General features: G+C 36.5%; 1 protein-coding gene across 4 annotated transcripts in view; it reads right to left on the reverse strand.

Moving 5' to 3' along the window:
• Positions 1-17,558, reverse strand: part of NCOA1 (nuclear receptor coactivator 1) — a 277,974-nt gene that overhangs the window by 48,234 nt on the left and 212,182 nt on the right. For all 4 annotated transcript variants that reach the window (XM_063696019.1, XM_055377552.2, XM_063696021.1 and 1 more), the window contains exons 11-13: positions 17,053-17,200; positions 14,421-15,741; positions 11,197-11,377 (exon numbers count right to left, since the gene is read on the reverse strand). In XM_063696019.1, the coding sequence (XP_063552089.1) occupies positions 11,197-11,377; positions 14,421-15,741; positions 17,053-17,200 (1,650 nt within the window). The remainder of the gene's footprint in view (positions 1-11,196; positions 11,378-14,420; positions 15,742-17,052; positions 17,201-17,558) is intronic.

Raw genomic sequence — 17,558 nt, forward strand, 5'->3', positions numbered from 1 at the left:
CTCCATTGAAAAAGCAGTATTTACCTGGATGTGCCCTGGTAGAACATTTCTAACAAAATTACTTAAATCACTTGGCCACACTGCTTGGGTGTGTGTGTGTGCATACACACAACATGTTTTGAAACCAGGTGGATTGAGATTTAAATCCTGGTTTCTTCTACAAATACTACTTTGGGGAAGTTTTTGTCTGTGTGTGTTTATGTGTCTCCCTTTTCTCTGGACCTTTGTTTTCTCATTTGTAAATGAACCCAAGGAGACTTGTGGTTCAATGTGGCAGATTTATCACTTATATTTTATTTTCTCTTTAAAAACACCACTGAAATAACTCAAGAAAGAAAAAAGGGAAACACAAATCTACAGCTGAAGGAAAGGCAGAAGAAATTTTCATGGCAGCAGACTAAAACAATGAAGAATTTCTGAAAGACAAAATACAAATGGAAACAGACTGATTGTGAAATTTCAACTAAACTAAAACACTTGCAGCAGGAGAAAGAGATTTTCCAAAGAGAGGAATTTTCCCAGAACACCAGAACAACTCCAGGCTCAGTGGTCATTTGAGCAAATAAAGGAACAGGCCATGGGCAATTGCTGGGTAATTATGGATGGCTGAACAGCTGCTGCCAGGCCATTGCTCTGAGTGCAGCTGACTCTGGCACCTGTCCATGGGATTACAATTGTGAGCATATGACTCAAAATGGGAGTTCTGCCCAGGGAATCTCCCAAAGGGGGTGCTAGGGCTGCCACAAGGGGTTTCCCCACCTCCAAGGCCTATTCCTCACAACAACTGAGAAGTAGGGCTTCTATAATCAGAATCTACATTCACTGCCAGGGGAAAAGGGCTTCTCACTTTAGCTAAAGAAATACACTAGCTACCAGTATTTTAAAATTCTAGATCTTTTTCAATATATATGGAGAGACAGTCAAAATTTACCAAACATTCAAGAAAAGTCAACAGGAGGAAGAAAGCAACTTTAATGAAGAAAGTAATGTTGAAGAAAAAAGAGTTAGTATAGAAAATGAGTGAACCCCAAATTACAATAAATATCATCATACAGATTAAAAAGTCTATTGCATCCATAAAAAGTAATAGACTCCTAAGAAAAAGAATGTTTAGAAATCTTAAAATTATAGCTATGATGAAATGATCTCAATAGATGGACTGAAGGGCAGGATGGACATAGCTGAAGATTTAGTTTTGATCTGGAAAGTTGAGCTCAGAGATTTTCTCAGAATACAGTGCAAAATGGCAAGGAAAAGAAAAGTATAAGAGAAAAAGATAAGTGTCATGGGGGATAGAGCCATTACTTCTAACTGTGTATCTCAGGTGGTGAAGGAGGATGATAATTAAACTATCCTATGCAAGATATTTGTACGTGACACAGTGCAGCTAAGATTGAAGACTAAAGTAAGGAAAGGTGCTTGATTTTCCTGGGCGGGCACAAACTTAAGATGTGGGCCAATCAATAATAGACTCTGGTTCTAGTAGACAGTAGTGATGGACAATTTAGAGGTAAGAGTGGGGCAGAGAATTAGAAGTGATTCTTTTCTTCTTCTCTTTATACGCTATCATATTTTTGTTCCCATCTTTTTTCTTTCTTTTTCCTTCTGCAATCCTTAATTCTTTTTTCCTTTTTCACACCCAACTTGTTTCCTTAGCCTTATGGTCTCTGAATTCTTTTTTCTTTCCTGTCTATATCTACACATTGTAGACTGGTTGTCTGCATCTACTGCCCTCCCCCATATCTACCTTGGTATCTTCCCCTCTATGCTCTTGGCCTTTGCGAACATATCAGCACGAGGTGAAACAGATTCTGGCCTATTTACATACTTTCACTTATGGAGCTGTACTCCGGAGGGGAAGCCTCAAGGGAGAAAAAAGCTATTTGCCTCAACACAGACTATGACAGAAAACACCCCACTTTCACAACTTGCAAAGCTAGCAGATACTATTTCTATTAACTCTAGTTTTTATCAAGTTAACACACACACATAATTTTATAAGTCAGAACCAAGAGGCCCATAATAAATAAAGCAGTTTCTTGCCTCACCCCTTCCAGTCACTTAGTTACCTCCTTCTCAATAGAGGCAACCATCTGCAACTCTGAAAACTGTTTTCTTTGGCATTGCCTATTTATTTCTAAATATGCATATATTGCTATTTCTTGATGTCTCCATTTTAGATTTACTGACTTCCCCTCATTATAAATGAGGTCTTAGTTCTTCCACATGTACCTCTCTTACTACCATCCTGGTTCCCAATTCCCTAACAGAGATCATAGTTTTTTATAAAATCAAAAGCTAATATTTTGATTATGATTATGCAAATATTGCTCACTGCTAAGTCAAATTGTGCACTTTGTTCGAACCTCCTCTCTTGTGCCATACTTTCTTTTTTCTGGAGTTAATAATTTTCTTATGTTTTCATTTGTCAGCGGTTCTAGAATTTATCAGATGTTTCAACATTCTGACATAAATCTATCAATAATATTTTCTATAAACTCAAGGAGATCAATTCATTTCTTCTCTGGAGGCCTCCTTTCTAGAGGATTCGCCAGGCCCCCGGTTCAATATGCACTGGTTGTTCCCTAATCTTGTGGATCAGCTGTCATTCCTGGGCTTCCTTTCAGATCCTTTGCTTCCTCCATCTCTTTTGGTTTTGTCTCTTTTGGTTTTCCCCTGTTTAAGGACATCTTCCAGGACCTTTGCTAGAAAAGGTGAATATATCAAGCAGATAAAATCTGAGGTCTTTTATATCTGAAAATGCTTTATTCTATCTTTACAACTACCAGAAATGTGATAATTAGTTATTGGCTGGAAATCATTCTACTCTCAGATATTTCTAAACTAAACTTCATTGATGTATAATTTACATATAATAAAATGCACCCATTTTAAGTTCAACAAATTTTGTACAGTTCAACAAATTTTGAGAAAGGTATAAACCCAGGACTTTCCACTCAAATCAAGAAAACAGAATATTTCTATCACCTCTAAAATTTCCTTCATGTTCTTTGGCTATCAATCTTCCTAACTCAGGCAAACAATGATCAGACTTCTATTACTACAGATTAGTTTTGCCTGTTTGAGAGCTTAAAAAAAATCTGAATATATATGGCTTTTTTCACTTAGCATGTTTCCAAGAGTAATTCATCCTATGTAATAGTATTATAGTTCCTTCCTTTTCATTGCTGAGCAGTGTTTCATTTTATGAATACACCATTTACTTGTTGACAGACATTTAGTTTGTTCCGGTTTGGGTTTTTTTTTTTTTTTTTTTTGGGACAGAGTCTCACTTTGTAGTACAGGCTGGAATGCAGTGGTGCGATCTCGGCTAACTGCAACTTCCACCTCCCAGGTTCAAGTGATTTTCGTGCCTCAGCCTCCCTAGAAGCTGTGATTACAGGCGCCCGCCACCACACCTGGCTTTTTTTTTTTTTTTTGAGACGGAGTCTCATTCTGTCGCCCAGGCTGGAGTGCAGTGGCGCGATCTCGGCTCACTGCCAGCTCCGCCTCCCGGGTTCAGGCCATTCTCCTGCCTCAGCCTCCCAAGTAGCCGCCCGGCTGATTTTTTTTTTTTTTTTGTATTTTTAGTAGAGATGGGGTTTCACCATGTTAGCCTAGTTTTGTATTTTTTTTAGTAGAGATGGAGTTTCACCATGTTGGCCAGACTGGTCTTGAACTCCTGACCTCAAGTGATCTGCCTGCCTCAGCCTCCCAAAATGTTGGGATTACAGGTGTGAGCCACCGCGCCCACCCAGTTTGGGGCTATTTTGAATAAAACTGTATGGATATTTGTAGTCAAGTATCTTTATGGACATGGACTTTCATTTCTCTTGGTTAAATACCTAAAAGTTGAACTGTTGGGTTACATGGTAAATGTATGATTAACTTTATGAGAAACTGCTGAACAATGTTCCAAATTTGCTATACCACTTTACATGCCATTAGCAATGTAAAAGTTCAAATTGTTCCACACCCTTGCCATCACTTGCCATCACTTGGTATGGTCAGTTTTTAAAATTTTGGGCATTCTAATGGGTATGCAGTGGTATTGCACTGTAGTTTTAATTTGCATTTCCTTGATGATTAAAGATGTTAAGTATCTTGGCCGGGAGCAGTGGGTCACATCTGTAATCCTGGCACTTTGGGAAGCCAAGGCGGGTGGATCACTTGAGGCCAGAAGTTCTAGACCAGCCTGGCCAAAATGGAGAAACCCCATCTCTACTGAAAATACAAAAAAATTATCCAGGCATAGTGGCACACACCTGTAATCCCAGCTACTTGGAAGGCTGAGGCACGATAATTGCTTGAACTTGAGAGGCAGAGGTTGCAGCAAGCGACAATCATGCCATTGCACTCCAGCCTAGGCAATAGAGAGACTCAAAAAAAAAAAAAAAAGATATTAACCATCTTTTCACATGCTGATTTGCCATTTTCATATCTTCCTTTGTGAAATATATTTTAAAATCCTTTGCCCAGTATTTAGATTGGACAGTTTTTCCTACTATTGCATTAGTGCGGTACATTTGTTAGAACTGATAAGCCAATATTGACACATTAGTATTAACTAAAGTCCACAGTTTACATTAGAGTTCACTCTTTGTGTTGTACATTCTGTGGATTTTGATATTTTGACCAATACAGAATGACAGGATAGATACATGTCATTGCATACACATGATTTATATATATACGTGTATATGTCTATGTACATTTATTTATACATGATATGAACACAGGGGATTTTTAGGTATGATACTTATCACATAAAATCCCCTGTGTTCTCCTTATTCATCCTTGCCTTTGGCAACCACTGACAACAAACCCCTGGCAACTCCTGATCTTTTGACTGTCTCCACAGCTTTGCCTTTTCCAGAATACGGCTGGAATTATACAGGATGTGTAGCCTTTTCAGATTGGCTTCTTCTCAGCAATGTCTTTTCATGGCTTGATCGCTTCCAAGTTTTGGCAATTATGGATAAAGCTGCCATAAACATTCATGTGCAGGTTTTTGTGTGAACATAAGTTTTCAACTCATTTGGGTAAATATCAAGGAGTGTGATTGCTGGATCATATGGTAAGAGTATGTTTAGTTTTGTAAGAAACTGCCAAAATGTCTTCCAAAGTGGCTGTACCATTTTGTATTCTCACCAGCAACGAGAGTTCCTGTTGCTCTACATCCTCGCCAGCATATTGTTGTTTTAATTTGCAATTTTCTAATGACATATGAGTTGGGCATCATTTCATATGCTTATTTACCATCTGTATATCTTCTTTGGTGAGGTGTCTGTTCAGATCTTTTGCCCATTTTTAAATTGAGTTGCTTGTTTTCTCATTGTTTCATTTTAAGAGTTCTTTGTTTATTTTGGGTATCACTCCTTTATATCAGATATGTGTTTTACAATATGAGTTAGGAAATATTTTCTTTGCTTCTATTTTTTGGAAGAGATTAGAGAGAATATAATTTCTTCCTTAAATGTTTGGTAGAATTACAAGTGAACCCATCTGGGTTTAGCCTAGTGATTTCTGTTTTGAAAGGTTATTGATTGATTCATTTTCTTTCAAGAGGTGGTCTTTAAAGAGCAGAAGATTTAACATTTAACGAAGTCTAATGTATCAATCTTTTTCTTTCATGATTAGCACTTTTTGTGTCCTATCAAAAATGTGTCTATCTCAATGACATTTTTTTTGTTGAAAAGCTTTATAGTTTTAACTTTTATATGTAAGCCTATGATCGACTCAAAATAAGTTCATTTTTTTGTGTATGGGATGAGGAGAGAGGTTGAGGTTCATTTTTTTCTACATAGATGTTCAGTTGTTATATCACCATGTATTGAAATGACTATTCTTTGTTTAATTACCTTGGTGTCTTTGTTGAATGTCAATTCGCCATATAAATGTGGGTCTGTTTCTGGACTCTCCATTATTTTGCATTGATCTATATGTGTATTTTTATTCCAAAACCACACCATCTTGATGACTGGTGCTTTATAGAAGTATTAAAATCAAGCAGTATAAATACTCCCAAGTTTTTTTTTTTTTTAAGTGGTTTTTGTTATTTCAGGACCTTTGCATTCTCATATACACTTTAGAAAAAGCTTGTCAAATTTTACTAAAATGCCTGCTCAGATTTTTTTTTTTTTTTTTTTTGAGACGGAGTCTCACTCTGTCACCCAGGCTGGAGTGCAGTGGCGCAATCTCGGCTCACTGCAATCTCCGCCTCCTGGGTTCACACCATTCTCCTGCCTCAGCCTCCCAAGTAGCTGGGACTACAAGCACCTGCCACCACGCCCGGCTAATTTTTTGTATTTTTTTAGTAGAGATGGGGTTTCACCATGTTAACCAGGATGGTCTCGATCTCCTGACCTTGTGATCCGCCTGCCTCGGCCTCCCAAAGTGCTGGGATTACAGGTGTGAGCCACTGCGCCCAGCCGCCTGCTGGGATTGTTATTGGGATTACGTTAAATTTACATGGGTTGATTTTGGAATAATTGATATCTTGACAAAATTGTGTCTTACAATCCATGAAAATGGTATCCCTCTGCATTTATTTGGCCCCCTCTAATTTCTCTCAGCAAAGTAGTTTTCAGTGTAGAGTAATGCACGTTATTCCATCTAAAATTTATGTCTTAATATTTTATGTATTTTGTAAATTGCTTTTTCTATGTCATTATCCAATTGTATGTAACCGATATACAGAAATACAATTGATTTTTTAAAATACTGAGTACACATATTGTGACTTTGCTAAGTTCATTTAGTTCAAGTAGCTTTTCCTCTCACTTCTTTAGGATTTTCTACATGCAGGACACTTATAGAATATTTTTCTGTTAACAAAATGCATTTTTAACTTTAGCCTCTAGCCTCAAATATTATACTATTTTATAGAAAAGAGTATTGTCTCATTTATTCTACCCCATTTGTGGTACTATTACTGTCATACATTTTTCTTCTACATATTACATATATAATTCACTGTTATTATTTTTGCTTTAAACAGTTATTTTTCATTTAAAGAAACTAACAAATGAGAAAAAAGAATTTTCCATTTATTCATACCTTTACTTATCTGGCTCTCTTATTATTTTCTGTAGCTTAGAGTTTCCATCTGGATTCATTTTATTTTAGCTTGAACAATAGTGTAATCTGCTGGTGACAAATTTTCTCAGGGTGGTTTGTTTGAAAACATCTTTATTTCACCTGCATTTCTGAATGATACTGGATACAGAAAGTTGTTTTCTTATCTTTGTTCATCTTATATCATTTTCTATCTTTTTTCATCTCTGTGTCATTTTGAAAGTATTGATACTAAGTATAGAAAGTTTTTTCTTGTTTATCTGACATAATGTGTCATTTTTCTTTGATTGGTTTTAAGATTTTTGTTTCAGCAATTTGATTATGACATGGCTTATAGCAGTTTTCTTTGTGTTTATTTTGCTTGGGATTCATTAAACTCTTGGATTTGTAGGTTTATAAATTTCCACAAATTTGTAAATATTTTGGCTGTTTTTTCAAAAATTTCACCTGCTCCCCCTTCTTCAATAATTATGTATTATTTATATATTATGTGTATACTAGACTGCTTTGTATTGTTCCACAGGTGACTGAGGTCTTCAGTACTTTTGTGGTATTCTTTTTCTCCTCTAATTTGAGTAGTTTCTAATACTATGTCATGTTTATTGCTCTTTTTTTTCTGCAGTGTCTAATCTGCTGGTAGGCTCCTCCAACAAATTTTTCATTTTAAATACTGTATTTTTCAGCTCTACCAGCTCTATTTGGCTCTTTTTTTTTGTAGTTTGTATCTCTTCCCTCATTATGTTCATGTTGTCCTTTAAGTTCTTCAACATATTTAGAATAGCTATTTTCAAGTCTTTTTCTATTACTTCTATCATCTCTGTCATTTCTGGATCTATTAACTGACTTTGTTTGGGTATGGGTCACAGTTTCTTGCTACATCATGTGTCTTAATTTTTTTTATTATATGTTGGAAATTATGAATATAATGCTGTTGAATGTCTGAATTTTGGTGTCTTCTTTAAAAACTATTGAATAGTGTTCTTTCAGACAGTTAATTTACTTGTACATAAGCTTGATCCTTTTGAGGTTTGTTTTTAAGATGTCAAAGCAGGTCTAGGGTAAATCCACTCTTAAAATGAGACCATTTTCCACTAAATGTCCCAGATGTTCAGGAAGGTCTACCGACTCTGATTGGTCAGGACTTGATTATCTTCCAATCTTGTGTGAGTTCTGGTAGTTGTTCAGCTCACTCCTTCCTGATAGTTGTTCTTCCTTCACAAACTGTTCTTTGCCCCACCTGATGGAGTATCGTTGAATACATGCACAGTGTAGTATTCAGCCAAGGATTTAAAAGAACCCTGATTCAGATTTTTGTTGCTATTTTCTACATATCCTTCTCTTCTCGGGTACTTTGTTCAGCAAGTTCTAGCTGCCCCACTGTCACTGAACTCCTATCACTATTTTCTGAGTTTAGTAAAATATCCGTGCTTATTTTGGGTTCCTCCTACCTGTACTTGGTTTGGTAAACATCTCCAAGAAAAAAGCTGAGATGATTGTAGAGCTCACCTGACTTGCTTCCTTCTCAGAGAGATCACAGTCTCATACTGCCTATTATCTATTGGCTTACAAGAATTGTTTAATGTATTTGCTCTTTTTCCCGTTATTTATAGTGGGAGGACTAGACCAGTGCCAATCATTGCTGTCATAGTTGAAAGTAGAAGTCCTCTTTCTCAAATCATAAATGTCTTCTAGTTCCAATATTACCTTTGAAAATTCCTGATTCACTGTATGGAATTAACTTCTCTCTGAAAGGTTTTAGAATCTTTTCTTTATCTCTCATGTTCCAGAGTGATATGATGACAAGCTTTGGTACAAGTACTTTTTTTTTCCATTTGTGTTGGGTACTTGTTGAAACACTGTAATCTGGGGAATCAAGTCCTTTAGTTAGTTGCAGAAAATTCTCTTATTTTTTTTGATGTTTCCCACCCTTGTTTGTGTAATTCTTTTATTTTTTTAAATTAAATTAAATTATTAAAATTAATTAATTAATTAATTCTTTTTGAGATAGAGTTTTGCTCTTGTCGCCCAGGCTGGAGTGCAATGGCACGATCTCAGCTGACTGCAACCTCTGCCTCCTGGGTTCAGGTGATTCTCCTGCCTCAGCCTCCCAAGTAGCTGGGATTACAGGTGCCTGCCACCACGCCCAGCTAATTTTTGTATATTTTTGGTAGAGACAGGGTTTCACCATGTTGATCAAGCTGGTCTTGAACTCCTGACCTCAGGTGATCCGCTTGCCTCAGCCTCCCAAAGTGCACGATTACAGGCGTGAGCCACCGCACCTGGCCTGTTTGTGTAATTCTTAATCATTATTGGCCCTCTGAGGTGGACCTTGTAATTTCCTGAACTTTTTCTTCCCTACTTCCCATTTGTCTTTCTGGGAGCATCTTTTTGTTCTTTCTGGAAGCTTTTCTCAGCTGTATCATCTTACATTTCCCTCATTAAAAAAAAAAGTTGGATACCTAATTTCCAAGAGTTTTTTCTGTTCTTTGTCCCTTTTTTTCCCTTTCCATATTTTCAGGGGTAATACATTTTTATCTTTCTAAAATTTCTAGTAGTTTTTTTCTTTTTTGGTTTATGCATTCATTATATATTTCCACTGCATACTTTTTCTGTTTATTTCTTTTTCTCCCTTTCAAGTTGCAGAGTTTCCTCCAAGTACTGATGATTCTTGACTGTGTCTGTTCAGTCAGTGTTCTTAAACATGGACTGGGAGGGCTGAGTGCCAGGCTTGTCTCTTCTGGGAGCCTTCATTGTTGGATGATGAGATAGGAGAATGGCTTTTGTACTTATATACTCACATCCAGACATCTTTCCGCCCATTCAATGTCCCCTGAGAAAATTCTTCCAGTCTCCCATATTGGATGGGGAAGGAGATAAAGACCTCCAAACCAATCAATATGCAGACTTTCATTTTATCTCTTTTCAGCCTTGCATCTTACTGTTTCCTCAATTGTGACTGACATTCCAGTCTAGAGCCTCACTGCTTCAATTAGAAGAAACTTTCAAAATCATTTAATCTAATTCTTATATTGCAGATAAACAGAATAAGGTTCAAAAAATGCACGTCCTTGAGGTAAGACTGTTAATGACTGGAGAATGTGAGATTTGAATCTAGGCTTCTGACTCTTCCTCTAATACTCTGGTCAGCTAAAATACTGCCTCCAAAAATGTCACAGATGGATTCAAGATTATTCTTTGCAGCTGTCTGAAATCCTGGCAAACTATCAGTAATTGGGTCATGACAGTTAAAAGTTCCAGTTGGACTCAAATAACTGAAGTCCCATATATGATACCATCAGAAAAGGGATAGAACTAAGGTTGAAAATCCAGACTAATTTTGAAAGTGAGCTGATTAGTTTCCTTTAGTTTCAAGGTCATACAATGGAATTCTTACCACTGGTTTTTTCAACATCAAAATGTGATGGGCAAAAAAATCTGACAGCCTTATCTTCATAAATTTAATGTATTAAACTATCAAAGTGTCTCTCAACTAGGAAAATGCTAACTTGGGTTAGAACGATAACATATTTTAACACAGTTGTCTCCTAAGCAACTTCATGGAAAACTCATTCTGTGGTATAACATGTATTACTTGAGAAAAGAAATTCCATAATCAGGAAAGTTTGGGAAATGTTAGGTAAAAGAAATCTAAACTACATTCTTTAATACAAGGCTTCTCAAAACTGCTAATAGGCATTAAAACATCAATACGAAACGTATGGAACATGTAGCATTTGCCCAGTGTATTTTAGTACAGAATCTTTTATTTCTGCAACTCACAGGATTAGTTTTCAAGGAAGATATCTGGAAACAATCTGACCCAATACTGTATTTCTGAAAGTCCTGTTATGGGGTGTTTTGGGTGAGACGACAAAATTGTTCTCCTTAACATCAATTGCTCACCTTAACATTAATTATAAAAGGGTAGAGGTCATAATTTAAAATACACATGATGAATGATGTTCACATGCCTAAATATAACTTTTATTATTTATAGTGGCATTAATAAAAAGATATTTCACTCTTAAGCAAAGGATCTGTGTAATACTAGTGAGAGACAAAATGCTAATCCACATTATCACTAAACGTTTAAAATGAGGTGTTGTCCCCAGAACATACTATTTAGCCTGGAAGTGGGTCTGGCAGTGGCGGACTGAAGTGAAGCTGGCAGGATCTCCGATTTGATGGTTACACTGGTGACCGCACCATCCATCCTGTCTGTCTCACATAAGCCTGGCAACTGTGCTGCCTTCTCCAGCGTGGGCAGTAACTGATCAAACTGGTCAAGGTCAGCTGTAAACTAAGAATGGAAACCAAAGTTAGAGGAAATATATTTTACACTTTCACCTGAAACAACGTAGAAAAAAATGCTGCTTCTTTAAACTCTATGAATTCAGTGTGACTTTGAGAGAATGAAGAAAGAAGAAATAATTAGAATGACTGGGACTACTTGGAAATCACACGAGCTAACTATTCCATGGGGAAAATATTTGGATGCTTCTGATATAGTATTCATATACTGCAGGATATAAATAATACACATATATTTGGCTACTATATCTTGGTACAAAAATCTATGTATAAAAAAAGATTGGACTGGAAAAAAGTGTCAGTAGTACTGTGTTATGATGATAGTATTATGGGTGACTTTTTCCTGTCATATTTTTCAAAATTTCATAAAATGACTTACTTTAAACTTATATTGATTCAACTATTTTATAATTTTAAAAAGTTTGGAAAACTTTTTCATAAATTATGTATCAGCTTTAAAGATATCACAATGGTTACTTCCCACTTAAGGACTTAATAGTATAAGAAACATATCTTTTGGAATAGATAGGGAGGCCGGGTGCCATGGCTCACACCTGTAATCCCAGCACTTTGGGAGGCTGAGGCGGGTGGATCACCTGAGGTCAGAAGTTCGAGACCAGCCTGGACAACATGGCAACCCCGTCTCTACTAAAAATACAAAAATTAGCCAGGCATAGTGGCACGTGCCTGTAACTCCAGCTACTAGTGGGGCTGAGGCAGGAGGATCACTTGAACCTGGGAGGCGGAGGTTGCAGTGAGCCGAGATCGTGCCACTGCACTCCAGCTTGGGCTACAGAGCGAGACTCCCATCTCAAAAATAAATAAATAAATAAATAAAATAAAATAAAATAAAAAAGAATAAATAGGGAGTTCCTACATCTGTCTTAGGTTATGTAGAGAAGAAAACTGGCCTTTATTTCACAATATTGCTATACTATGATTACCTTTTGGGTTTCATTATCTAGTTCAACTGAAATTTTTGTTTCTAGAGTATATAAATAGAATTACATATATGTATTTAATTATATTTCTGAGGTTCGGGCACTGTTACATTTAGCAGCAGTTCATTCATTTTTATTGCTGAATAGTGTCCCACTGTATGAATATGTCACAACATAATTATTCATTCTATTGTGATGGATTTTTGGGTTGCTTCCAGTTTTTGGCTGATATGAATAAAGCTGTTAAAAACATTTGTGAACATGTCTTTTGTTACACATGTGCAAAAAGCATTAACCATAAAGGAAAAGATTGACAAATTGAACTATATTAAAGTGAAGAACTTCACCTCATCAAAAAGTGCCAGTAAGAGAAAGAAAAGGTAAGCCTTAGCACTGAAAAGATGTCTGCAAATATATGTCCAATAAAGGACTCATACATAAAGAACTCTTAAAAGTCAATAAGCAAAATAAAAACACATTAAAAAATGGTCACGAGACTAGACTAAGCAATTTACAAAAGAAGATATCCAAATGACCAATGAATATTTATCAGGCAAATGCAAATTAGAACACACACCTCAGAATAGCTAAAAATCTAAAATATTGATAATATCATGTATTAACAAAGACTTGGAGCAACTAGAAAAAATACTGATACACTAGGAAAACTGGCATTATCTACTGAAAAAGGACATATGCATATCTTATTATCCTGTAGTTCTACTCCTAGGAAGCAGCTCAACAGAAATACATACACATGTGCACAAAACAGATGCACCAGAACTGAACACAATGGCATTATCTTATAAATCTTTTCCTTTTAAATATACTTATTATTTAATGCTGTTTTCTGCTTAAAAATTAGTTTCATTGTACCAAGAAACACGAGACAGCCTTATCCTCAAAGAACACACATGCACAGAACCAGTCAAAATAGTGTTACTACAAATAGTAAACAGAGATGATATGAAGCACCACAAAAGGACAGAAGCAGGAAATGTCTAACTAGGGATACTTGGGGAAGGCTTTATGCAGATGTTATTTGAATTGGTTTGTGAAGGATGAGTAGAAGTTCAGTGGGCACAGAAAGAAGAGCAAGGCAGAATATGTTTAGAAGAGACATGGCTTATTCTAGGAATGACAAGGACTTCCATCTGCCTAGAATGCAGTATTTCTGAGGGAAGAGAATGATTCTTGTGAAATGAGAGCCGAAAACTAAGCTGATTCAAGAAATTGAAGGACCTATGCATACTAAGTGTGACTCATGCTTTAGAATGGAGTCTTGTGGATAAACTGCTTTGTACATACATTGTCTGCTGATTAATGAATGTCTATATTCTGTCTCTAAATAAGGTGAAAGCTCCTAGGAAGGGCCATATTTTTTTTAAACTATATTCCTTCAGAGTCCATAAGCAATTATACAATAAATGAAGATACCTGTTTACTTTTACACCACTTTCACCCCATCCTAAACATAAAGGTTTCTAATCCATAACAACTTATGGAAAGGTTTGTCTTTATTTACGTCTGTTTCAGGTCATGTTACGTAAGGGCAATATTCTGTTACCCAGAATATTCAAGTCCCTATTCTCTGATGGTTGAGGGTGGTCAGAATCAGATGAGAAGGAAAACAGCCTTAGGAAATGCTTCAAAGGAAATTAAAAACAAGCCAGACTAAGTAACCTTGTCCACCTCCTTACATTTCTCTCCCACTTCATTTACATCAGAGGTTCCCAGACTTAGGTTTGGTTCCTAGGTTTTATTCCTAGAGAGTTAGATTCAATAGGTAGGGCTGGGAGGGAGGGGCAGGGAAGGTATTTTAAAAAATGTCTAAAGATGTGAACTCTGATTTTATAGAGAAAGAAAAATTTCCTTTTTTGTAATTCTGCATTAAAACTGTAGCCTTCTGAAGTTCTAAAGAAAACTTCTGAGGGCATCCTGTGATCAGTTATTGATACTAACCTCTTAATATATGCCCAATGGATAGGATAAAACATAGTATGAATTCATATCTGGTCTACAGATGGAATAGAATAAATGAAAAAAAAAATTACTAGGAATGACCATTCTGTGAAGCAAGCAGTTACCCACCTGGCTCTGGGCCTCCAGTTTTATTTCCTCAGGAGTGGGTTTGGTCATTGGGGTTGGGTTTGTATTACATGGATCCATCTGTTCTTTCTTTTCCACTTTCACCTTTACATCATCCAGGCTCAGGTTTGGAGTTGATCTTAAATCTTTCTCATCTTTATCTAAAAGATAGCGTAGGAGCTGATGGTCTTTTGATTCTTTTTTCTTTGAAGCATCCAGTTCTAGTTTTATACTGGAGTTTCCTTGTACCTGTCCAGTCACTGACACAGAAGTAGATGCACTGTCCTTTTTATCAGGCTCGACAGACAAAGTGGTGATATCTGAGGGGCTACCCTCCTGTAAGAGCCGGTGTAGAATTTTATGCCGCTCCGTCAATGAGCTATGAGAAGAGGGACAAGAACCTCCTGAAGAGTTAGCAGAGGCAGAGTTGGAAGTGCCTGTGCAAGACAGGACATCTTTGCAGCTTGTGTCTATATCAGCATGCCGTAACTGCTGTTCGGCAGTTGTTGTCAAAAGCTGCACTAGTTTGTGACTGGTTTGAGAGTATTTACTGTCTCCATCTGAAAGTCTGTCATTGTTATGCAGAAGCCCTGAATCCAGAGGTTTGCCATCACTAGAGCTGTTGTCAGATTGAATCATTTCATTTAAAATTGAGGCAATCTCTTTGTTATCTTTGGACTCAGCTTTTGCTGGTTGTATATTTAATCTGCTAGGTGAATTCTGTGAGCTCATCTGCCTGAGGACTGGAGAACTGGCAGAGAAGCCAACGGAGTTATTGGGTCCTTCATTCATACCCTGTAAAGATGTTACTGGGATGTTTGAATAAGATCGGTTATTATTATTACAGGCACTACTTGTCATGCCAACGGGAGAGCTTAATGTCGAAATATTAGGAGGAAAGGAATTGTTTGGCATCCTGGGCCTTGTTGCCAATCCAGAAGTAACCTGTCTCCTTGGAGACATGAACTGTGCTAGGGATATTCCTGTACCTTCCATAGGAGAATTATTGAGGTTTAAAGAGGGATTACTGCTCTGTGAACTGGCCTGTCCTTGGTTTAAGGCAACATTGGCTACAATCTGACTTCCGGGTGAGCATCCGAAACTTCCTTGGCTGTTGCTAGAATTACTATGACTGCTGCTATGAAGGTCTGAGCTCTGCTGGCGGTTTATTCTGGTGGATACCATGTTGCTGTTGGATGGTGGCAATGTGGATGAACGAGCCACACCATGAGCTGGAGAGATACTAGGATTGACCGAGGGATTTACTCGGGGAATTGACATTCCAGAATTAGTGTCATCTTGAGGAGAAAGCCCACTGTGCTCCCTAGGGGGAAAAAGACATTATTATTCAAACATCTTCATTTGTTTCTATTAAAATATTTTTATGATGCATATTCTAAAACAAGACCATTGATCTCATTAATATTGCAAGCTATCAAGTAAAGAGCTTCTGTACCATCTTAAATTAAGAAAAAAGTTTCTTAAATTAAGAAAAAACTACTGTAAAATATTAGCACCACTTAATAAGAAATAATACTTATCGACTCTTACATTTGATAATGGTCTCAGTTATATGTAAAATAAATTTTTCTTGGTTTTGGAAAAAATCCAATATATGTTCTTTTAAACAATTTCTAAGCCTAATATACACAATTAACATTATAATAATTTTTTGGTTGAAAAATAAACTTCTCACACCTCTGTTCATAAAGCACTTATTTATGACTCCTGTTACAGCTTTTAAGTATTTCAACTCCAAAGAGGAAGACTGGGTAAGGAAAATACTGTGTCACTGATGTAAAAATTAAAAAGAGTGATATGCAGACATAGCAGATGTTTTGAAAGAGAAATCACAATATGAAAAAAAAGAACTGTGCTAATTCCACTCACAAGCATAATTGAAACTAAAAGTAGAAAAAAACCAGAATACTGAATTCAGGTTTTCAGTGAGTCCTTTACTCAAATTCATAATTATGACAACAGATTTGTGACTGGCATTACCATGTTCCAATAAGCAAATACATTAGATGAGAAAAAGATGAAGTGAGGGGAAATGTCTTTGTTTTTAATGCTACGTTTTCACCATTGTAAATGTAGGATTTCTAATAATTCATAGGATAACAGTTTCATGAATTTACCATATATCAGTGTAAAACATACTTAGAGAGGGGAACAAATTAGAGGCAATGGCACTCAAAAATCAAGCTGATAGTTTAATGATTTGTAATTTCTGTGAGAAATTGTCAACTTGAACTCAGGAGCCACCAAGTATGCCCTAATGAAAATAGAGCACTTTCAAAAATAAAAATAAAAATAACAATGTTAACAAACTCTGAAATCTCTTATAAGATTCACATATGGAATGTTGTAAATTTTTAGCCATCTTTTTGGTTTTACCCTCTAAAAAGCATATTTTCAGCCTCAGCTTTCCTACCTCCCTTTATGAACAACAAAGCTATTACATGATAAAACTATAAAACCCAATATGGATATATTGATTATATATACCCATCACACTAGTTTTACACCTAATTTAGAATTTCTGCTTTCTAGCCATCAAGAGTATAAAAAATTTCTCTAATAAGAGATATGTGAACTGGCTTATTTCATATGAAGCTCTCCAAATAAGTAGTACCTGTCGATGATATGAATTCCCATGATGAAAGGTTGCATGTCTGGACTTTGAGGGTAGCAAAGTTTACACTTGGTGTGGGCGCTAAGCATTGTCCCATCATTCAATATGAATCTATAGGAGGGGCTGGAGGCAGTGCCACGAGTCATCACTGTTTCAAACAAAAGAGAAACCTAGTTAAAATTCTGATACTTATACGCTAGCTTTAAGTCACCAGGTTTTATTTCTACTTAGAACCTCATTTTAAATGCCCTCCCAACTGTTGCCTGCTTAGACTCAGAATAAAGAATAGTTCAGACAAAGCAGATATCTGAGGGGGAAGATGATTCCAGTTGAAATATACCACTTGATGACAGGTTTTAATTGAGTCATAGTTGAATGGGTGCCTCCTCAGAGAAGTTATAATTATGAGGAAACCCCAAATCTGGGAAACATCAACTTTAGTCTTTTTATTTTTTTTTCTTTTGAGACAGAGTCTCGCTCTGTCGCCCAGGCTAGAGTGCAGTGGC

Source organism: Gorilla gorilla, chromosome 12, assembly GCF_029281585.2.
Source record: "Gorilla gorilla gorilla isolate KB3781 chromosome 12, NHGRI_mGorGor1-v2.1_pri, whole genome shotgun sequence".
NCBI lineage: Eukaryota > Metazoa > Chordata > Mammalia > Primates > Hominidae > Gorilla > Gorilla gorilla.